The sequence below is a fragment of the Piliocolobus tephrosceles genome, chromosome 12 (genome assembly GCF_002776525.5).
Source record: "Piliocolobus tephrosceles isolate RC106 chromosome 12, ASM277652v3, whole genome shotgun sequence".
NCBI classification, from domain to species: Eukaryota; Metazoa; Chordata; class Mammalia; order Primates; family Cercopithecidae; genus Piliocolobus; species Piliocolobus tephrosceles.
The window spans coordinates 39,287,367-39,312,626 of record NC_045445.1 but is presented as its reverse complement, the minus strand read 5'-3'; the positions used below and the strand labels follow the sequence as shown (position 1 = coordinate 39,312,626).

The following is a 25,260-nucleotide window of genomic DNA, read 5'->3' as shown; positions in this document are numbered from 1 at the left end:
CAAAAAAAAAAAAAAAAAAAAAAAAAATTTTTGACTATTTCTCAGAGTTCCAGTAAAATTGATTCTGACAGTTTTTGTCCTTTTCTTGGTTGGGGGGAAGGAGTGTTTCTGTGGATAGACAGACCCCAGAGTTCCCTACTACACAATCTTTGCTGACATCACTCCTGACTTTGGGTCTTTTTAGTATTCTCTTAGGAATCACTCCTGACTTTGGGTCTTTTTAATATTCTCTTAAGAATATTGACTTTTGTCCTTTTAATAAGCAATCAGTCTGGTTCGATTTAGATCTCAAGTACTAACCTTCCTTCTGTAAGCTTTGTTTCCAATGTCAATTTGGTTTTCAAAGTATTTGGATTGTTACTTGGATTTGTGCCATGTGTGTCATCCAGGGGCCTATTTAGGACCTGGGAAGAGGTCTACCTCATAATTCAATTCTCAAGGTTTTGCTATACTGCTTTGGGTCAGGTCTACATATGTGAAGCTCATATATTAGACTAGGATTTGGGTGATCTATTTCTCATGCCTCATCATCTCCTGGATTTTTCCCACATTTTACAGTTCCCAGAGGCCCCTTTTTCTGGTACTGTGATGAGAAAGTCAAGTTTTTAGACTCCTCATGTTACTGTGTTCTTCTTGCAATGGGGTCTGCCTCGGGGCAAAATGGTGAGAGAAATGAAAGAGAAAATAATTATTGGGGATTACCTCCACACTCTTCATACTTCAAGGGCCTATTTTATCTGATCAAAGTGTAGGACATTTTTTCTCTCAAACTTTAAGTTGCCTGCAGAGCTCCTGGTGTATAGTGGTGTTGCCACTGTAGATGGGCAGCTTAATGATTGATGCTTGCCTCCGTTTATGCCAGGATAGAAAAAGAGAAGCAAAGAAATCTTTCTGTCTTATGCCTGTTCTCCTTGTTCCCTGGGAAGACAACATTTTTCTTGGAGGTTTCTTTCTGCACATCCACTACACAGTTCTAAGAATTTTGGCTGCACTAAAATCTAAGCCAGCTACGCAAGGGGAGTGGGAAGGGACAGGAAAATAATTATTTTATTGGTCATTTTAAAATTTTTATTTTCTTGTCCAATTAGTCTGCTGTTATTTACTTTTCGCATACCTCAGTTACTTGTTTTGGGTATATGTGCACAGGTTTTAGTTGTAATCTATAGGAGAGATAGGATGAAATGTGCTTACTTCAGTTTTGCCAGACTTGAAAGACTTTTAATTGGTAACTTTGTAAAACATGTCATTTTATCATTGTATGTTGTTTTATGAAAACAAAATTGATTTATTTATTTCAGATAATGACTTTATATTCAACAATCTTTCCAAACTCATTAATACTCAACATTTATCTGTAAATTTTTTTATGTACACAATCATGTTTTCATTTTTCCTTTTAAGTCCTGAACATTTTTACTTTCATAAAACATTAATAAGTAACTCTAGTACAATGCAGAATAGATGTTGTGATGGTAGACATTCTTGTTTTTTTCCAACATTTAATTATTAAATATTTGAGAGATATTCTTTAGGAGTTTAAGAAAGTTAGAATCTTAGTTTGCTGAAATTTATTTAACTTGAACTATGTTGAATTGTATTTAAAAATTTGTGCATACATTGACTTACTCACATAATTTTCTCCTTTATTTGTTTACTGTAATAAGTTTTCAAGTTTTATTTTCAAAGTTATGCTGACCTCATGAAGTATGTTGGAAAATAATCCCTTTATTTATTCAAAGAATCAGTGTATGGTTGATGTTACTTTTTCTTACATATTTGGTATCACAAGTAAATACATTTGGATCTACATTGTGCCATCCAAAGAATATAGTATGACATAATATCTCTTTAGAGGTAGATTTATATTTTTCCATAAGATTTGGTGGTTATTTTGTTGTTGCTGTTTAATCTTTCTAGTTTTATATTGAGAGGGTACATGTGCAGGCATTGTGGTTGTATTTTCATGTAGGACCCGTAACTATCTTGTTAAAAGTTTTAATAAGATTTTTAATGAGTTCTGTCACTGTTGCAAATAGACTATTTTCCCTTTTCTATCTCTAGCACTTGTTCTTGGACTAGTTAAACCTCTAGATTATTTTGTATTTATCTTGTATACAGTCAGACGATTATATTCTCTCAGTAAATCTAGTATAGTTTTTAGAAGAGTCTCCAATTTGCTAGTCCTACAGTCAAATCACCAATAAACAAGAGATCTTTTTATACCTTATTTTCCAAAGTTATATAAGTTAGTTTATACTCTTATCATAGTGAAAATTAATAGCATAATGATAATGAATAATGGGGTAAACTGGCATCTTGTCCAATTTCTAAATTTAATGCAATTGAAATACATTTATTGTATTGCTGTTTATAATATTTATTGTAGGTTCTTAGTAAATTATCTTTATCAAAATTAAGGGCACTGTCTTTATCCCTCCATCATTAAACTTTTAATTAGGAATGGCTTCTGTATTTAATCAAATTACTCTTCAATATCTATTAAAAGACCAAAAATTTCTTCACAAATTCTAATATAAGGGATATATTGGTAGATTTCATGGTAATAAATCACCTTTGCATTCCTAGAAGAACTCTTGTTTTTTCTGATGTGTTGTTCTTTTGATACTTTATTGGGCTTTCTTTGTTAATATTTCATTTTGAACTTTGAATCTATAATAATGCATGCTATTTTCTCTAGTCTCCTTTTTTAGTGTTTTTCAAGTTTTGCTATTGACACTATATTGTTTTATAAAACGTACTGAGGAATTTTTAAACTTTCATGGCTATTAATCTTTTCATATATGTTAACTTAAAGAGATTAATTATAATTTTTTGTTTCCAAGTTCTAGCTTTGGAATTACTTCACAGTTGCCCCCACATTCCCATACATCTTAATTACATTATCATAATGCTGAACTTTTATTCTTTTCTCAGAGGCAAAGATTGTCTACATTACTTCATTAAAATAAAGTCCTTTTGTATTTTCTTTGAACAAAACTGAAAGATCAATGTCTTATATTCAGTCTTTGCCTTTGTTATTATTGGTGGGGATACCTATGATTGTTGGAGTTATTAAAAATCATGTAACATTTGAATAATGAAAAAACATATTAAAATGTCTTATGAAGCGCTATACACAAGTTTTTGCCCCTGAAAATAAGATTTCATTTCCCTCAACTATGAATTGGCCTCCCCTATGGGAAGTGTGCTATAGCCTCTTTGCTATGCAACTCCCTTGAAACCTTTGACATATTAATTGTATCAAATATGGCAGGCTCACATAACACCACACATTGTTCTATGCACTATGGATAATGGAAAAATAAACAATAATTACTGACCCAATGGAGCTTATGTTCTAACAGTTATGGCAACAGAATTCTCCACATAGTGATAATCAGGAGATACTTGTACATTTGAAGCACAATTGGAAACATAATTTCTGCAAGTGAAACATGTCAAGGAGAATACACAAACCCTCCACACAATCAACTTCCATGGTGGATACAATCTGTGGGAGCTATAAGAAAATGGTGAACAATAATGAAGTTTTGGTTAGAAGAACTTCTGGTGATGTATTTCCTTTCCTTATTGCACTGGTTGAATTCTAATAATTGGTAGCTTGATTTCTAGTATGACAATATATGCGCTTCTATTGCTAAACTTTTGGCAGATAAAAGCTACTAACTTAGAACAAAACACAAAAAACAACTACCGTAAGGTATTGGATGGGAATCCAAAACATAGATTTTAGCAATCACAACACTTGGAAGAATGAAACAACAGTAGTTAAGTTTCCAACTGTCAAGACTTACAGCTTAAGAGGAAGATGCAATTTCTGCCGTGAGAGGTGTCTAAAACTCCAATAAAAAAATTTAGTTTGTTTGTTTGGCTGTGGGAGCTTATGCCTGTAATCCCAGCACTTTGGGAAGCCAAGACAGGTGGATCACTTGAGGTCAGAAGTTAGAGACCCACCTGGCAACGTGGCAAAATCCCATCTCTACAAAAAATACAAAAATTAGCCGGGCAGGGTGGCTGGTGCCCGTAGTCCCAGCTACTCAGGAGGCTGAGATAGTACGATTATTTGAGCCTGGGAGGTGAAGATTGCAGTGAGCTGAAATAGTGTCACTGCATACCAGCCTGGGTGACAGAGCCAGATCCTGTCTCAAAAAAAAAAAGTCTTCAGTTTTTATGGTCTAAAGAACCTGAGGAATTTGCAAAACTGGAAGGTGAAGGAGTACCTAGGAAAATGTAGATTATTCTCTGGGAAAGCATAAACTCTGCCTAAATCTCTAGATGACATTTAAACCGTGCTTGCCTGGAATATCCTGCAAGCAGCCTAAGAAATGATAAATGAACTGAATTGACATTTGAACTGTAGCCCAAATGAAAGAGATAGCAGTTTGAGTCCAACCAAGCTGATTGCTGGAAAAAAACAAAAACATAAATACTCTTTGGAGCAAAAGAACCAAATCCAGCATCTCAATGACATAGCATTCACAATGTTTAGTTTACAATCGAAAATATTTTACTTTAAGAAGAAAGAGGGAAAGACAACTCATTCACACACGCACTAACACACACACACATATATACACACACACAACTTTTAAGAGACCTATCCTGAGAATACCCAGATGTTAAAATTCACAGAGAAAGATTTTATTGCTGCTATTATATTTATATCAATACCATCAAAGAAAATATGCTCATAATTATTGAAAATGGGCAACCTCAGAAGATAAATAAAAACAACAGAAATAATTGAATGGCAATTTGTGGGCTAAAAAATAATATGTGAAATATAAAATCATCCTGGATGAGTTTAACAGTATAATGGAGATGACAGAAAAAAAAAAATAGTGCATTTGAAGATAGATCTATAGAAATCATCTGAAATTAAGATCAAAGAGAAACACATTGAGAAGGAAAATAATGGACTCTCAGGAATCTGTGAAACAATATCAAATGCTCTAACATGCATGTGATTTGAGACCCAGAGAATGAGAGGGAAAATGCGACCAAAAACAATTTGCAAAAATAAGGACTGAAATTTTTTCAAATTTGGTGAAAGCCATAAGTTGACAGACTCATGAAGCTCAGCAAATACCAAGCATCATAAGTATAAATTCTAAGGATTAATCTAAGAAAATGTTACTCTCCAAATATGTATGAATAATTCATATAGATTGAAGCAGCACCATTTATAATGAAAAACGAAAAACGGCAATTTTACTGCCTTTAATAGACATCTAAGAACGCGTTACATACTGGTGAAGGTTGAAAATGCCGCCAACCTAAACAAGAGAATTATAAAAGAATAACGAGTTATACAAGATCTCTTACTAATGGGCAATAATGTTTGCATTAAAAGTAGAGGGGTTTTATCACTGCTTCATTATTATCAAGAATGAAGGACCAGTTCATCAGTCTGTATCTTGACATATCCTTCAGCCCATTCTGGAGGAAACCAAAAATGTCCAAAGGAAAGATGCTGGTTAACCTTCCAGAATATTTCAACAGCCATATTTCACCTTACTTTTCCTTACTTCCCCAAGAAAACAAGATTATGAATTGTTGAATTGTTTGTTTATCCTGTAAGGTAGTCAAGCCTACTAAGGTTGCATAGGAGAAGAGCCCAGTATCTAAGATAATTCTCACTAACAACTAACAACTCCAACGGACTAGAATATGACACATCATAAAACAATTCACCAATAGCAGATTTAAAAGTTGATTTTTTGCCTGATTCAGTTGCTAGATTCTAGATGCCAATTACAAACACTTTAAACTTTTAATGATGCTCCTATATGGAAACTTTAGTACTACTGAAAATAGTTTAGATCTCAAGTTTTCAACTAAGAACACCAATGTTAAAAACAACTTAGTTGGGGCCGGGCATGGCGGCTCACGCCTGTAGTCCCAGCACTTTGGGAGGCCGAGGCGGGCCAATCACGAAGTCTGAGACCATCCTGGCTAACACGGTGAAACCCTGTCTCTGCCAAAAATACAAAAAATTAGCCAGGCGTGGTGGCGGGCGCCTGTTGTCCCAGCTACTCGGGAGGCTGAGGCAGGAGAATGGCTTGAACGCGGGAGGCGGAGCTTGTAGTGAGCCGAGATCGCGCCACTGCACTCCAGCCTGAGTGACAGAGCGAGACTCTGTTTCAAAAAAAAAAAAAAATTTTACTTGGAATGTTCTGCTAATTTTGGCACCAGCTCAAAGTCAAACTTAATGCCACACCAAAGACTATCATGAAAATGGCAACAGTAATTCATCTGGTAACTGTTAAAAGTAAAAATAACAAGAGTTTCTGCCACTTATTAATCTTTACTTCTAGTATCTAACAAAATGTTTGGCACATAGAAAACAAATAGCTAACATAGGGTAAATTAAGGAATAAATAGGTAACATTAAAGTAATTTATATGAGGAGGAACTTTAGTGTTCTGTCTCTCCAAAAGAGCAACAAAATGACCTGGAAATAGTTGTCAGAATCAACTATTATGAAACTCAAACACCAAATCAAAAATTTAAACAAGGTAATGCTAATTGAAGAAGAAACCCACTGCTTTGCAGTAAGGGAGCACTTAAGCCACCTGCCACTATATCCCATTTCCAGATATGCAGCTAATTTGAGTATGAAAGCCTGCCTTTCTGATGCAAGTTGCTAGTGCCAAAGAAATACAGACTTTTTCCTCAAAGAAATGTGCTTGTCTTTTCAGACTTCTCTGATGGCCCCCTGAAGGACTGGGACAATAACATGCCTTTGTTTTGCCTGACTAAGAGCATTTCCAGGGCTCAGATGATGTTCTGGTTGGAGTTTGCCAAAAATATTAAAAGACACAAGCATTGTTTGCAACAGACTAGGACAAGTAACACTAGACCACACAAACAAGAAACAGGTTGAATGGCCTGGGAAGAAAAAGGTTGAGAATGGAGATACGTTGAGAAAGAAAACTTTATTTTTAAGGCACTCAAATATAACAGAGAATGGAAAAAGCTACACATGACATGCCTAAGGATGTCAGAATGCTTAGAAAAAGCCTGGAAAGACACTATTCTTCCACCTGTGGCTGGGCTGTCCATAAGCCTCTGAGATTCTACTGAAGTATAAAGTTGAGGCTAAGGCAGAGTTATAAACAACCTCATTAAGCATTGAAGGAAGGTCCCAAACAGAGCCAACCTGCAAAAAGTAAGAGAGTATTTATTCCTTTTTTTCTTTGCCTACCGGTATTTAACAAACCCCTGTAAAAGTGCTAGGAACCACCAAACTAATAGGATGCTGATTTTAGCTGCCACAGAAGACCAAGAAAAAAGAAAACAGACTTTATAAAAATAGTTTTGAAAAATCACTCAGCAGGCAAACAAAATCAGTCCACAAGTAGCAACAACTTCAGGAAGGGAAGAACATCTGATTTACAGATCTGCCACATTGTAATATTAAGATGTCCAAGTTTTACCAAGATTAAAAAGCATGCAAATAAACTAGAAAGTATGACCTATTTTCAGAAAACAAAGCAGAATAGAAACTGATCGTTAGGAAGTCCAAGCACTGAACTTAATAGACAAAGACTTTGCATCAACTGTCTCAAATGTGCTCAAAGAGCTGAAGGAAACCATGGAGTAAGAATTAAAGCAAACCAGAAGAACAATGTCTCAAAGAATAGAGAATATAATTAAAGGGATAAAATTGTAAAAAAAAATGGAAATATGGTGGCTAAAAATTATAATAACTGAAATGAAACATTCACATGTGAGAATCAACAGCAGAATTTAGCAGACAGAAGAAAGAATCAAAGAACATGAAGACAGGTCAATTGTGATTATCCAGTCCAAGGAGCATAAAGAGAAAATAATAAAGAAAAATGAACAATGCCTAAGGGACCTTTGAGACACTATCAAGTGTACCAATATATGCACAATGAGATTTCCAGGAGATGACAGATTAAAAGAATCAGAAAAAAATATTTAAAGAAATAATGACTACAAACTTTCCAACTTTGAATAAAGACATGACTATAAATCCAGGAAGCTCAATGAATGCTAAGCAAGAATTATTCCAAAATATCCAAACCAAGGCACAGTATAAGCAAACTCTTGAAAGACAAAGAGAGAATCTTAAAAGCTACAAGAGACAAACATCTCGTCACATACAAAGTATACAAGTTTAACAGTGAATTTCTCTTCAGAAACCATGGAGGCCAGAAAGCAGTGAGATGACATATTTAAAGTACTGAAAGAAAAATTGTCAGCTAAATGCTCTAAATCTGGCAAAGCTATCCTTCAAAAATAGAGAAATTAAAATACTCCTGGTAAAAGAGCAAAAACAGAAACAAAAAATCAGAGGGAGTTAACTACTAGTGGACTTAGCCTAAAAAAAAAAATGCTAAAGGGAGTCCTTCAGGATGAAATGAAAGGACACCAAAAAGTACCTTAAAGGCATATAAAGAAATAAAAAACAACAAAATTAACTACAAAGCAAATATAAAGTCCAGTGGAATTGTACTATGGATTTGTTACACCTGTTTTGACTTTCTATTTCCTTTAAAAGGCAAATACATAAAACAATAATTATAAATCTATATTAATGAGCACAAAATATATAAAAAATGTAATTTATGACAACAACAACATAATAAAGGATGAAGATGTAAAGAAGCAAAATCTTTGTACACTGTTGAAACTAAGTATCGATAATTAAAACTTGATTGTTATGGAAGAAAGATTATAATTGCAATCCCCAGGTTAACCAAAGTGAAAAATTAAAATAATACAAAGAGAAAGAGACAAAAAGAGAATCCTTACAAAAAAATCAGTTAATCACAAGAAAATCACTTAATCACAAATGAAGGCAGTGACAGAAAAAATGACAGTATATGTTACAGATAAAAAGGTGCAGGTGTCTTTTCTTTACTGTAATTAGTTCAAATGTAAAGAAATTAAAATTTCCAGTTAAAAGGCAGACACTAGCAAAATGGATAAAAATACATGATCCAATTATATGCTTTCAATAAGAGACTCACTTTAGACATAAGGACACATGTATGTTCAAAGTGAAAGGATGGAAAAAGATATTCCATACAAACGGTAACCAAAAGAGAGTTGAGGTGGCTAAACTTGTCAGACAAAATAGAACTTAAGAAGAAAGTTGTTGTGAAAGACAAAGAAAAACACCATCTATTGATTTCAAGCCATCAAGAACATATAACAATTATAAACATGTATGCACCTAACAACAGAGCCCAACAATTACAGAAGTGAAAAATAAAAGAATTAAAGGGAGAAAAAGATAGATCTATAAATCCCACATTGGGTGTCAGATATTGTGGGATCTGGCCAGCAGCCCGCAATGCAACAGGGCTGTTTCTTTTTTTTTTTTTTTTTGAGGCGGAGTCTCGCTCTGTCACCTGGACTGGAGTGCAGTGGCCGGATCTCAGCTCACTGCAAGCTCTGCCTCCTGGGTTTCCGCCATTCTCCTGCCTCAGCCTCCCGAGTAGCTGGGACTACAGGCGCCTGCCATCTCGCCCGCCTAGTTTTTTTTTTTTTTGTATTTTTAGTAGAGACGGGGTTTCGCCGTGTTAGCCAGGATGGTCTCGATCTCCTGACCTCATGATCCACCGGTCTCGGCCTCCCAAAGTGCTGGGATTACAGGCTTGAGCCACCGCGCCCGGCCAACGGGGCTGTTTCTTTGTTCCCAGGCAGATTGGCAGGTCAAGAAATAATAGACACACACAAGATAGATAGTAAAAGCTGGGTCCAGGGGACGCACTGCCTTCTGGTCCCACGGTGCTGCCAATGCACTGGATATGCCTGCCTTTGTTATTAAGTTTAGTGAGGGTGGGGGTAGGTTAGTGAGGGATTTAGGCTCATTTGATTATGAGGTGAGATGGTCACATGGGGATGAAGTAATTCTTTAACATAACATCTGTATGCAGAAGTACAGTATACAGAGATAAGAATTTACATTATAGTGTGTGCATTAGTAATCAGTAAAGTTACAGAGCCTTAAAACAGAAACACAGTCTTTCCATAACCTATGATTAGCAAGATGTTAATCAGCAGTAACAGCTGCAGCAAAAGGTGGTTACAAACAATCCATAGAAACAGGACATGAAGCTAGACAACCGGTTAGACCAGAAATTCTCAGAAAGGAGTATGCCTTAACCCTAAAGAGGCCTAGAAGAGCCATGGCAAGATTAGGGCATTTATAGCCCTATCTTATCCATATGGACAGGCACCCCTCATGCGTCCATTTATAGGCTCTCCACAAGGGTCGCATTCCATTCCCAGTGCTATGAACATCTGCTTTTCTGGGATAGGAATCTTGGTGATGTGAAACCTCCCTGACTGCAGGTCCATTCATAGGCTCTCTGCAGGGGTAAGCACATCATGCGCTGTTGGCTCATTCTGGCAGTCCAACCTGGCATTGTCTTTACACAGTCCTGCATGCAATTTTGTATTTACAATAATCAGGAGCATTTCATCTTTTATTCCATAGCAATAGTTTCAGGGGGTCTCCCTACAGATATTAATACTCCATTTTCAAAAATGGACAGAACAACAAGACAGAAAATCGATGAGAAAAATAGAGGACTTGAACAACACTATAAAACAACGAATTCTAACAGACGGATATAGAACATTCCATCTAATAACAACAATAAATACATTTTTTCTCATGTGCACATGGAACATTCTCTGGCATAGACCATAAGTTTTACCACAAAACAAATGTCAATACATTTAAAATATTATTATTATTCTAAGCATCCTAATACATTTAAAATATTATTATTCAAAGTAGAAATCAGCAACAGAAAGAAAACCAAAAAAATTTACAAATATGCAAAAATTAAACAATATTAAACAACCAATAAGTGAAAGAAGAAAATACAAATGAGATTCAACAATATTTTGAGAATGGCAGAATAAAAACTTAATATACCAAAAAATTATGGGATGCATCTAAAGCTGTGCTCAGAGGGAAATTTATACCTGTAAATGGCTACATTTAAAAATAAAATGAACTCAATTAATGACCTAACTTTATAACATAAGAAACTAGAAAAGAAGAGCAAGTTTAACCCAAACTCACAATATAACTGAAATGATGAAGATTAAAGTGGAAATTTTAAAAATAGAGAATAGGAAAAACATAAAGACAATTAATAAAACCAAAAGTTGTTTTTCTTTGTTTGAAAAGATCAAAAAAGTTGACAAATCTTGAGATGGACTAAAGACAAAAGAGAAGACACAAATTACTAAAATCAGAAATGAAAGTGGGGGCATTACTACTAACCTTACAGAAATTAAAAGGAGTGGCTGACCAATCCTCCTGGTGTGGTTGCTCATGCCTGTAATCCTAGCACCTTGGGAGGCCAAGGTGGAAGGATTACTTGAGCCCATGAGTTCAAGACCAGCCTAGGCAACATGGTGAAAACCCACCTCTACGAAAAAAAATTAAAAATTAGACAGGTATGGTGCCACATGCTTGTGGCCCCAGCTACTCAGGAGGCTTAGTTAGGAGGATTGCTTGAGCCTGCAGTGAGCCATTATTGCAACACTGCAAACTAGCCTGGACAACAGAGCAAGATCCTATCTCAAAAAAAAAAAAAAATTGAAAGGATTATAAAACAATACAATGAACAATTACACACCAGTAAATTAAATGACCTGCATGAAATGTAAAAATTTCTAAAAACACACAGGCTACCAAAAGTGACTCAAGAAGAAATAGAGAATCTGAAGAGTCATGTAAAAAGTAACAGCATTGAATCAGTAATCAAATACCTCTCAACAACGAAAGTTCACAACAAGAAATTTTCCTTTCGAATTTCACCAAACATTTCAAAAATTAACACCAATTCTTCTCAAAGTCTTCTAAAAAGTAGAAGATGAAGAAACATTTTGTAATACATTCTATTAGACCGGCACTATCTTAATATCAAAGCCAACTAAAGATGTTACAAGAAAACCATAGATTAGTATTGTTTATTAACATAAATGCAAAAGTCTTCAATAAAATACTAGCAAACTAAATTTAGCACCATATTATATACCCATTACTAAATGGGATTTATCGCAGGGATTCAAGAGGGATTCAACATACAGAAACTAATCAATGTAATGTATCACATTAATAGAATGAAGGTATGCAAACCACATGATTATGTCAATTGATGCAGAAAAAGCATTTGCAAAACTCCATCTTTTTTTGTGATAAAAAAATTTTCAACAAACTAGGAATAAAAGAAAATTTCCTTGACAAGCATTTATAAAAAACAAAAATGAAAACAAAACCCAGTCAATAGTGAAAGACTGATTTTCCTCTAAGATCAGGGAAAAAAGGCAGAATGCCCACCTTCATTACTTCTATTTATCATGGTACTGAAAATTCTATGTAGAGAAATTCGGCAAAGAAAGGAAATAAAAGGGAGAGGAAAATTGGAAAAGAATAAATAAAACTATTTCTATTTGCAGAAGACATTATCTTATATATGAAAAATCCCAAAGAGTCAACACAAAACATAGATCTAATAAATGAATTCAGCAAAGTTGCAGGACATTTGTAGTTCTATACACAGCGATTAATAATCCATGAAAGAATTTAAGAAAGCAATTCTATTTACAACAGCTTCCAAAAAAAACCTCAATTGATAACAGCATCAGCCACAAGGAAGAATTAAGTATTGATACATGCTACGAAATAGGTAAACCTCAAAAACATTAGCTAGGTGAAAGAAGCCAGATACAAAAAGGCACAAATTGTATGATTCTATTTATATTAAATATCCAAATTAGGTAAATCCATAAAGAAAGAAAGCAAATTAGAGATTACCAGGGGCTGGTTGACTGGAGAATGGGGAGTAACTGCTTAATGGTATGCGGTTTCCTTTCGGAGTGATGAAATGTTTCTGAAGTAGAGACAGGTGCTAGTTGCACAATATTGTGAATGTACTAGATGCCATTGGATTGTACACTATAAAGAGATTAATTTTATGTTGTTTAAATTTTACCTCATTAAAATGTATGTCACACTGACAGTATCATTATCATGATGATCATCATCATCGCTACGGAAAATAATGCTTCCTAAATTTCACTTTCTTTAAAAGGTTTAGATTATGAGTGGAAAATATAAGCAGACTAAAATTTAAGACTATAGTCAGTACAATTTGGATGACATGTTCTTGTCTTCTCTCTGCTCTCTTTCAGATTATGTCTGGCCACTACCTAGGTATTTGTGCCCCGTCTGGATTTCTTTAGATGTTTTATTTTCAACAGCGTCCATCATGCACCTCTGTGCTATATCGCTGGATCGGTATGTAGCAATACGTAATCCTATTGAGCATAGCCGTTTCAATTCGCGGACTAAGGCCATCATGAAGATTGCTATTGTTTGGGCAATTTCTATAGGTAAATAAAACTTTTTGGCCATAAGAATTGCAGCGGCTATGCTCAATACTTTCGGATTATGTACTGTGAACAACGTACAGACGTCGACTGGTAACATTTGCGTTTGATCGGGTTCTTTTATTTAGTAATTATTCTTAACCTATTTATCTGATATTTAGGTTAACAATAATGAAAGGAATGTAATGTGTATGAATATGTAAATATAAAGTTTCCATTTATGCTGCTAAATTATTTTATGTGTTAGGATGCCAATGAATTCTGCAACACAGATACAAAATATTTAAAATATTTAAAATGCTTTGAAAATGAGAAAGACATAAAGTCTAATTAAATTGAAGTCTAAATTTTAAAAATATAACTTTCAGTCTTATATTGAAAAGTTACATGTATCCCAGAATATTAACCTTTGTATTTTTATTCTGAATTCCTATCCTTTTCAGTAGAAAAATTAATAATACAATCTAAATCTTCATGACATAAACATTTCTAAATTTCCATTGCTATGACACCTAAAATGTATTATTTTCTCTCAGTTGTAATTGTCTTCTTGAATTCTGGGTATACAAAGAGAAAAAAAAGATACTTGTTTCTTTAAAGATTTGTAGCAAAGGGAAATAAATGATCATTTATGGCTTATATTTGAGGTATTCATAAATGCCTTAACAGTGCTAATATTAAAGCCAAGAAATTTAAACAATTGGAATTTAGGGGTTTTACATTCCTGTTTTTTTCCTCTTCCAGTTGGAGTTTAATTTATGTTCCATTAAATAATTTTTCTTCAAATTTATGTTTTTGTAAAAGATTCAGGTAAAGTGTCCAACAAGATCAATACTTCTATTTAATCTTCACTGATATCATCTAAATATTTTGACTCTGGGTTTATTGATCAAATACATTTAAGTTTTAAGATTGTTCTGTTGTAGATTGTTCTGCCTGTGTATAGCACAGACACCTTTGAATAAAAAGTCGTGAAGCTTGTCCCAAAAGAAAAATAAAGGAATTTACATAACAGATTGATTTACAAATTCAAGGGTTCACAGATTTTGCCCCAGCCATCCCAAAGAGTTCATCTAAAAAGATGTCAGCTTTTATGGTGCTTACAAAGGAAATACACAGACAAAATAGAATATTGTTGCATCAGTTTCTGGTAATGAAAGACTGAGTAATTTGCAATGACTCTTGTGCTAAAGGCAAATAAACACATGGATAAAATACTAAAAGCCCTGAGAAGCTAATGAAGTAGAAATTGCTATTGGCTAAGATCCAGAAAAAGATACAAATCCAAGAAAAATGATTATGACTTCTAGTTCACTTTTGCCAATGATGCATGATAAATCTGACGATATGACTGACAGGTGGAGACGATCATTTCCGACTCACAAGCAAAGGAGGACTAAAGTAGGAATACAGAGTCTGGCAAGGGCCAATCAACCTGAATTTAATTCTGGGATCACAAAGAACCAGACACTAGGAATAAGGATGGACCAGGATTAAATCACCATAGACATGGAATTCAGCCCTCGTCAAATATGTAAACGAGAAAAATCTTGGGCCTTAAAATTGGATTAAGATGATTTCATATTATTTGGATTTCCAACTTTTGGGCATAAACAAAAAATACCCCATCATCCTAGGTTTCAACTTATTTCTTTCAATAATTTTCAAATGCTGTCACTGAAATACAATGATATGCAGATATATGAAGAGACAATACAACATGAATCAGGTATGGGACAATAAAAGATAATAGAAATAAACCTATGAACACTTCAGATAATTGAATTATCAGACATAGACTTTAAATAATTATTTGGAATGTGCACATGGAAATTACATGCTGATCTTAAACACTTCAGCAAGAAAGTGCGAACTATAAAGAATGACATTAAGATTTGAGAAACACCTAGAAAATACGGAGCTTAAGCATAGTATGAAAAACTAAGGGCCAGGTACAGTGTCTCACACCCGTAATCCCAGCACTTTGGGAGGCCGATGCAGGCGAGTCACTTGAGACCAGGGGTTCAAGACCAGCCTGGACAACATGAGGAAACCCCATCTCTACTAAAATTACAAAAATTAGCCAGCTATGGTAGCGCACGCCTGTAATCCCAGCTACTTGAAAGACTGTGGTGGGAGGATCACTTGACTCCCAGAGGTCAAGTCTGCAGTGAGCTGAGATCATGCCACTGCACTCCAGCCTGGGCAACAGAGTGAGACTCTGTCACACACACAAAACAAATTAATTTAAAAATGAAAACCTAAGAACTCTGTGGCAGATTAGAGATGGTGAATTTCCAAATTTACAGAATATTATTATAAAATAATAAAAATTAGCTGGGTGTAGTGGCATGTGCCTGTAGCCCTAGCTACTCAGAAGGTTGAGGCAGGAAGATCACTTGAACTCAGGCATCTTGAGGCTGCAGTGAGCTACGATCATGCCACGACACTTCAGCCTTGGTGAGAGAGCAAGACTCTGTCCCTGCAAATAAAAGATAAAATGAAATCATAAAATAATTCCAAAAGGAACCAATAAAAGATAGAAAACAATAAAATGTATACTAAATGGCAGAATTAAAACCAAACATATCCTTAATTACATTAATTACTAAGGATTCCAAGACAGTCATATAGGCTTTCAAAAAAATACGACCATTATATGTTACAAGAGGCATATGTAAAGCATAAGGAAAGTAAAAGGATGAAAACAAACAAAAAAATTCCTCCATTTAAACACTACCCAAGAGAAAGACTGTATAGTTATATTAATATTGGTCAAAATAGACTTTTTGACAAAAATCAAATACTCCAGTGATGGAAGATTACTTAATGATGAAAGATTTAATACACCTGGTAGACATAATGTAATAAATTTGTATGTAATTATATGTAGATACATATGTAATATACATAGTATATACATTATAAAGTAAAAGAGCACAGAACTTCAGGGACAGATAGACAAGTCTACAGTCATGGCATAAGATCTTAGCACATCCTTCTCAGAGATTGTATGAAAACAATTAACAAACCTGAACTCACAGACAAGTGAAGAATACATATTCCCATCATTGCACAAGAAATATTTATCAAAACTGACCATAAAGTAATTCCTCAATATATTTCAAAGGGTTGGAATAAATTGTTTATTCTTTGACTGAAATTCAAAAGAAATAGAAATGACTTGAAAACAGTAGAAAAACCTTCATATATTTGGAAATTAAGAAATTGTTTCCCAATAAACTTTGACCTAATGGATTTCAAATCCATTGATGATTCTTCCCTAAGCTATTTATTACTAAGGTGATACAATGATAATTTTTCTCACTTTGTTATTCTTTCTGCCTTTATTTATTGGCATTATACTGTAAGGAAGGGTTTTCCCTCCAAGTCTTTGTTATTTATTAGTTCATGTTGGTGGGGACTCCTGGATTCTTTTGTATTCAGTGTAATATATATGATTCATTATTGCCCTTAATTATTTTGATGCTCAAATTGTCTCATATTTTTCTAATAAGAACTCCTTTTCATATATCCCATCAGCTTTTGAGCATTTGCCAGACTCACCTTTTACTTCCCATGCTCCAGTTCCAAAATTAGTCACTTCTTAAAAGAAACTCTTTTAGTGGGCAATTGTTTTATAAAGCAAGATGTAGAAGCTCAGTAAGGTCATTGCTAATATCATTGCTCCTATATATCAATACCTTTAATCCCAATCCATGAACACAGGATTCTTTTGCTGCTTTCCAATTCCTTATTTTTCCTCATTTTTCTCACAGTGAGTAAGTTTGTCCCCAAACCACTGATATATTTATTATTTATATTTTCTATATCCTATAATACAACAAATTACTTTCAGAATTTCTATACCCATACCACTACCAATAAATGAAATGCTATGTTTAAATTTTCATTGCAGTTTTATCTTTAGAATGTTTTCCACCAAGAGCATATAGTTAAAACGTTGTCTTCAAAATGCTGGAATTAGTTTGAATTTTTATAGTCAAAGCATTGTCTTCAAAATGCTGGGATTAGTTTGAATTTTTTTTCTCCATGGTTGTGGTACCAATTGTTCACATTTAAGGATTTTGTTTTGTTTTTGCATGTATTCCCCAACCTTGTTGACTTTATTTTTTAATATGTAAAACCTTAATATGATTCTCCAACAGTCAAAACTAGGCGAATAATATACTCAGAGAAGAGTCAGTTCCTCTTCTATTCTTTGGTTAACCCGTTCATTAGTTTCTAGGGCATACTTCTTGAGTTTATTTTTGCAAAAATTGATTATACACAAATACACATATTGTTATTTTTCCATTCTTAAATTAAAATATAAAATGCTACATACAAATTAATACTTTGTTTTGTTTTGTTCTTTTACTTGGTAATATGTCCTGGGAATCACTCTACCAATTCGTAAGATGATAGCTATGCACCCAACTTTATCATGTAAATGGCCTAAATACTCCAATTAAAAGCTAAATTCATTCTATTATTTTTTTACACTCACTAGTAATAGATTTTGTAGATATACTTTATTTAACCAATCTTCTGTGTATAATCAAGTAAGTTGTTTCCAATATTTGGAAGTTACGAATAATTCTACTAGGAATAATTGTGTGTGTGTGTCTGTCCTGTGTGTGTGCGTGCATGTGTGTCTGTCCTGTGAGTGTGTGTGAGTGTGCGCATTCATGTGTGTGTTTCATATTATTGGAAGTTTCTCTTTTAAATAAATTATTGCTCAAATATATTCAGAATTTATATTCTAAATAAATTCTTATATCAGGAGTTGATTGATCAAGGGGTATATTTAGTAAGGGGTTGAACCATTTTGCATTCCCACCAGCAATGCAAGAAAGCCTCTGTTTCCCCAAAGCCTTGCTAATGAAGTTTATTTTCAAACTTTTTAAATTTTGCAAATCCCATAAATGAGAAATGTTACCTCAGTGTAGTTTTAATTTGCATCTATTTTATTTGACTGAAGTTCATATGATTAAACGTATGAAAACCACTTAAGTGCCATTGCTAAATCAGCTTTAAGCGTCCTTTTGCTCAAGTTTTCTGATTTTTTTACATTTTTATTTCTTAATTTTAATAGCTCTTTATAAATTATAGACACTAACCATTTTACATGTTATAAATGAAAACATCTTCTGTTTGCTATTTGATATAGTTATGGTATTTTGTCATACAAAATTATTTTATTTTCATGTAGTTCATCTTGTCAATCAGATTTCCTTTTTATGTTGAGAGTAATAGCAACAAATACTTTCCCCCAACTCAGATTAGACAATAAATCACACATATTTTTCTCATTTTTTACATTTAGACCTCTGATACATTTGGAGTTTATTATTGTATGTTGTGATATACACATTCAATTTTAGTCTCTTAAAACTAATTCTTCCATTGTCTCATGCCATTTATTTAAAAAGTCCATCTGTCCTGTGATTTGAGATGCCATCTTTATAATATATTCGATATTCTTTTTTTTTTTTTTTTTTGCGACGGAGTCTCAATGTCTCCCAGGCTGGAGTGCAGTGGCACGATCTCGGCTCACTGCAAGCTCCGCCTCCCGGGTTCACGATTCTTCTGCCTCAGCCTCCCAAGTAGCTAGGACTACAGGCACCTGCCACCATGCCCGGCTAATTTTTTGTATTTTTAGTAGAGACGGGGTTTCACCTTGTTAGCCAGGATGGTCTCGATCTCCTGACCTCGTGATCCACCCACGTCGGCCTCCCAAAGTGCTGGGATTACAGCCGTGAGCCACCGCGCCCAGCTATATTAGATATTCTTATATGCCTGGACCTGTTTCTGAAGTTTACATTCTATTCCACTACTCTGTCTAATCAAATGCCAATTTCACACTTTTAATTATAAATGCTATTACATAAATATTATTATCTGACATGGTTAGTCCCTATTCATTAGGCATTTTTTATAGGTTGTGTAGACATTATTGAAAGTTTAATTTTCCATATTAATGTTAACATTAGCTTGCCTTGTTCTACTCTAAAAACCTGGATATTTTGATAGGGATCTCCTTAAATTTATAATTTAATTTAAGAAAAAATGAAAAACTGAATTTTAAAAATGCTTTCTCTAATCTATATACTAATTTAGGTGGTGGTGTAGCGGGATGAGCCGCAGACAAAACCTCTCACACACCAACTTGTAGAAGGAATGGCTTTATTCAGCTGGGAGCATCAGCAAGCTACCATCTTAAAATCCGAGCTCTCCAAGTGCATAATTTCTGTCCCTTTTAAGGGCTTACAACACTAAAGATTTCACATGAAAGGGTCGTGATTGATTGAGCAATCTAGGGGATACGTGACAGGGGTTTCATGCACTGGTAGTCAGAGTGAAACAGAACAGTGCAAGGAGTTTCACAATGTTCTTCCACACAATATATAATGTCTGGAATCTATGGATAACATTGGTTTCTAAGTCATGAGTTGATTTTTAACTACTAGGTTTAGGCCAGGCAGGCCCAGGCCTGGTTTCGGGCCTGGTGCCGGGCTGCCTGTCTTTGGTTTCACTTCCTTGGCTTTTTCCTTAAAACAGGCACTGAGTATAAAACAATATAAAACAATGTGAGAGGGTCTCTCTCTTCCCTCAGTGGCCACTTTGTCTTCCAAACCTATGTGTCACTCTCACATCTTCCTTATCAACATTTATAATACATCTCATAAGAATCAATTTTTTAGCTTTACCACACAACCAATCTGTCTTCTATGCATTCACTAGTGACTACTTAATTGTTTAATTTATGAATTCTCAAACTTTTTGGTCTCATGATCTCTGTATACTCAAACATTATTGAGGAGAGTTTGCTCCAAAGAGTTTGCCTTTATATGAGTTATATCCATCAGCATTTAATGTCTTTGAAATTAAAATTAAAATTTTAAATTTTTGTCTACTTTTATTTAAAATAACAGTAGTAAACCAATTACATGTTAACATAAATAATTAGCTCTGTAAAAAAAGCTATATTTTCCAAAACAAAATCAGCAACAAGAGTGACATTGTTTTACAGGTTTTTCTTTTTTAAATTTGCATAAATTTAGGGGGTACCAGTGCAGTTTTGATACATGGATATAGAGTATAGTGGTGAAGCCTGGGCTTTTAGTGTAACCATCACTCGGTAATGTACGATGTACCCATTAAATAATTTCTCATCCCTCTCACCATATACAAAACACAAGATGGATGAAATCCTTAAATGTGATATCTGAAACTACAAAAACACTAGACGAAAACCTAGGAAAAATCTCTGCTGGACTTTGGCCTAGGCAAAGAATTCATGACTAAGACCTTGATAGCACAAACAACAAAAACAGTAATAGACAAATGGGATTTAAACTAAAAAGCTTCTGTGCAGAAAATAAATAATACACAGAGTGAACAGATAACCTGCAGAATGGGAAAAAATATTGCACACTATACATCCAACAAGGGACTAAAATCCAGAGGCTATAAGGAACTCAAACAACTCAACAACAACAAAAGACAACCCCATTAAAAAGCGGGGAACAGACATGAACAAACGTTTTTCAAAAGAAGACACACAAATGGCTAACAAGCATAAGAAGAAAATGCTCAATGTCACTGGTCATTAGAAAAATGTTTTACAGGCCGGGCGCGGTGGCTCAAGCCTGTAATCCTGGCACTTTGGGAGGCCGAGACGGGCGGATCACGAGGTTGGGAGATCGAGACCAGCCTGGCTAACATGGTGAAACCCCGTCTCTACTAAAAAATACAAAAAACTAGCCTGGCGCGGTGGCGGGCGCCTGTAGTCCTAGCTACTCAGGAGGCTGAGGCAGGAGAATGGTGTAAACCCGGGAGGCGGAGCTTGCAGTGAGCTGAGATCCGGCCACTGCACTCCAGCCTGGGTGACAGAGCAAGACTCCGTCTCAAAAAAAAAAAAAAAAGAAAAAAGAAAAATGTTTTACAGTTTTTCAAGGTTCTTTAATCATCTGACTTAATAGAAGGTAGCTAGATTCTCATCTCTGTTTTTTTCATCTAATTTATTGCAACAATTTGCTGTGGTATATAATTGTGGTCATTCTTATTTGACAGTGCACTAAAATTCAGCACGTAGTAGTTTCTTAAGTTCTGTGGCAATGTGCAATCAGAAACCAAATCACTGACTGTTACATTAAAATCAACTAATGTATCTTGAAATGGATATTTCAAATGAATACTCTACTTCAGTACTTCAAATGGATATTTTACCCATGATTTATATCGTGACATCAGGCATAGGTCATTAAGAAAATATTGGTTCACTGAGTTACGCATATTTTCTCAATGTTGGTATATTTTACTATACAATGTCAAAAATCACATACATTGATAATTTTCATCAATCTTAATGGAAAAATCTTAAGATACTGGGAAAGTTCAAGCTCCCAAGGATGAATAGACATTTTCCAAAAATTATATTATTCACTTGACACCTCAGATTTTATCATTGGCAGCAAATAGCATCTATTTTTTGCTTAACTTGACAGGCTCAAGTCATCCGTTATTGAGAAAGTAGCTGCCAAATACTCAAGTCTGAATAACTCTAATGTGTCTGGCAGTCATTTATTCAAGTAAAGATGTTAGTCTATGAAAAAATACCTGGCTGGTTAATCTTGCAACTCTAACAATTGCATAGGTACTTTTTCTCAAAGCAACCATCTTACATCAGTATGCAGAAGATGTGCTCTTCCTATACTTCTCATTTTCTTACATAGGTTCTTAAGAAGATGTGTACCCACACTTTGAAATTTAATAAAATTAATATTTTTTACTACTTCATAAAGTATATTCTTAAGTAAAACTGGCTTCTTTCCCCAAAAGTACACAGTGATAAAGAATACAATAACTTCTTGTGCAGTTTGGTGTCACTTGCTTGATTCATGCCAAGGCACCTGCAGTTTCACCCATCATTACAGTGGCATTATCAGTAAAATTGTAAACACAATGAAAATAGCAAATAACATATTACTATTTCTATGAAAGTAATTTCAAAATACTTTTGACTTCATGAAACTGTTGAAAAGGTTTCAGAGATACATACATGTTCATGGAACACACTTTAAAAACTAGGTTTCCAATGCTAGCTCCCTTTGTGGCATTTGATATAGTCAATGATATTTTCTTCATATCTTTGCTGGCTATGACACAATTTTCATTTGGTTTCCTTTTCTCCTATCTCTCTGTCTGCTCCAATTCATTTTCTTAATTTTCTGCTTTGTCCCCATTCTTCCCCAGGTTTCTGTTCCTTCCAATTGCTTACACACTTTTCCTGGCTTGCATCATCCTCAGAAATAATTAAAATCTATCTACCAATGACTCTTGGAAAATTACTTCTATTTATTTCTATCAGATTATATCCAGATCTACAGCTTGAGCTGTGTAGGGACATAGAGATGAATGTTGGACACATCTCAAGCGCCGTCATCAAAGACTGTACTCATCACTTTTCCCCCATCTCCATATTTTTCCTCCTCCTGCATGTTTGTTTCTCTAGCGACCAGCAACAGCATTTCCAATTTATCTAAAGAGGAACCTGAGAATCATTTTAGATGCCTTCTCTTTCTCCTACATAGCCGATGAACACAACCTGTCCTCAGCATTTCTCCTACATTCTAGTCTCTCATTCCCTTAGTTGCTTTCTCAGTTTAGGCCTCTATTGTTACTCATTTATGCATCCACATTCCTTCTATTCTCTCTCTGAAAGAGATGCTTCTCAACATATGCAAAGCACATCTTCACTTTAAGTGTTTTGGCTTACACCCGGGGCAACAGGAACTAAAAATTCTTCTCCAAATCTCCATGCCTAATTACTCAGAGAATTCCTTCAAACTTTGTTTTCTCTGTTTCTTCTTTGATGCCTTATTGACTTTCCTAATCATCTTGTTTTGCATGTTGGCTCACCCTTCCCCTTAACCAGGCCCATTTGGGGTTGCTGCACACAATTCTCTACCATATTCGTGATTTAGTGATTTAGACACCCAATAAGGTTCTGCCTAAAGGAATTTTGTCCACTTGCATGACTCATTAGTAGCCATGGTTCACAAAATCAACCCAGGACCTCAGGATATCTTTTGTGTCTCATCTTTTAACAGCATTCTAAATATCATTTTCACCTTAGTTCAGTAGTTCTAACCTTAACTATCTGTGAATAGAATTTAGGGTATCTATGAACCTTACACGTTGAAAATCATTTAACAATAAAGTTCAAAAACCTTATGTGTACAGCTTGATAAATTTTTGCAAATGTCTACACCTCTGTAATGACTACCCAGAAAAAATACAGAACACTCCAGATATCTGAAGGACTATCTGTTGCACCTTTTCTGTCATATCTTTTCTGTTATATCTTGCATTCTTGAAATAAATCCCACTTTGTAACGGGCTTTTTTTTCTATGTCATTTGATTATTTTTTATATTTTAGTTAGGATGTTTTAATCCATTCTGATGAGAGATTTTTGCCTTGTCATTTTACTTTCTTTAGTGGTGGCCTTGTCTAGTTTTGGTACCAGGGTATGCAAGCCTCGTAAAGCGAGTTTGAAGCAGTCCCTTTTGACCTACCTTATATGTTTGTGTAAAGTTTGCATCTTTTTATTTTAAAAAGTTTGGAAGAATTAATGAATGTAGTCATTTGATAGTGTAGCAAATGAGCCCACAGGGTTGTATGTGTCTGTGTGTGTGTGTGTGTGCGTGTGCATGCATGTGCACATACGTGTAAAGGTTCTTAATTACAGATTCAATTGCTTCAATATAAATGGCAATATTAATATTTTCTTTTGTGTGTGTTAGTTTTGGTAAATTGCATTGTCAAAGAATTTCTTCTAAGGTTTCTAATTTATTGGCATCAAGTGGTGTAATTACCATCCTTTTAATGTCTACATAATGTGTAGTGACTTCCTCTTTCACCCTGAGAATGGTTATCTCTGTTTCCTCTCTTTTTGTATTTAGTTTACTAAGAGTTTATAAATTTTTTAACTTCCCCAAGAATTGTCTTTTGGAGTCATCAACTTTCTCCATTGTTTGTCCATTTTCCATGTCATTGACATCTAATTTTACCTCCTTCTTTCTACTTACTTTGGGTTTCATTTTCTCTTTTTTAGCTTCTTGAGGAAGAAAGTGAAATCAGTGACTCTAGGCCTTACTTGATTTCTAATATGCACATTTAAATCTATAAATTTTTCTCTAAATTCTACTTTAGCTGTATCTCATACCTGCTGACATGTATTTGAATTTCAGCTCAAAATATTTACTAATTCCCCTTTTTAATAGATAGATTGTTTGGAAACCAGTAGTTTAATTTTCAGACTTCAGGAAATTTTCAAGGTATCTTTCTTATTGAGTTGTAACTAATGCCACAGTGGTCAGAGTACATACACTTTATGTTTCCATCATTTGACTTTTATTGTCATTGCCTTTTGTCCCAGCATATGGTTTACCATGATAAATGTTCTATGTCTACCTCAAAAACTATATAGTCTGATGTCGATAGATGTAGTAACAGAATGTGTGTTTTGTAACTTTTCTATGTGTATTTTCTAGTTACTGCAAGAGTTGTGTTAAAATCTCTGACAATCATCATGGATTTGTTCATCTCTCTTTTTAGTTTTTTTAACATTTGTTCTATAAATTTTGAGATCATGTTACTTGGTTTCTTTAATAAATAAGATTATATCTTTCTATAGGATGGACACTTCCATAGTTATGAAATATCCCTCTTTATCTCTCCTAATACTTTTTGCCCTAAGATCTACTTTGTCTGATATATTAGCTTTCTTTCAGTTAGTGTTTCCATAGCATAACATTTTCTATTTTTTAAACAGTCT

General features: G+C 34.4%; 1 protein-coding gene across 2 annotated transcripts in view; it reads left to right on the top strand.

The window, feature by feature from the left end:
• The window catches only part of HTR2C (5-hydroxytryptamine receptor 2C), a 324,849-nt gene that overhangs the window by 250,017 nt on the left and 49,572 nt on the right, over positions 1–25,260 (top strand). The window contains exon 5 of one of the 2 annotated variants that reach the window (XM_023203046.1): positions 13,216–13,321. In XM_023203046.1, the coding sequence (XP_023058814.1) occupies positions 13,216–13,321 (106 nt within the window). Of the gene's footprint in view, positions 1–13,215; positions 13,417–25,260 lie in introns of both variants that reach the window. The other variant, XM_023203045.1, reaches the window with a different exon arrangement.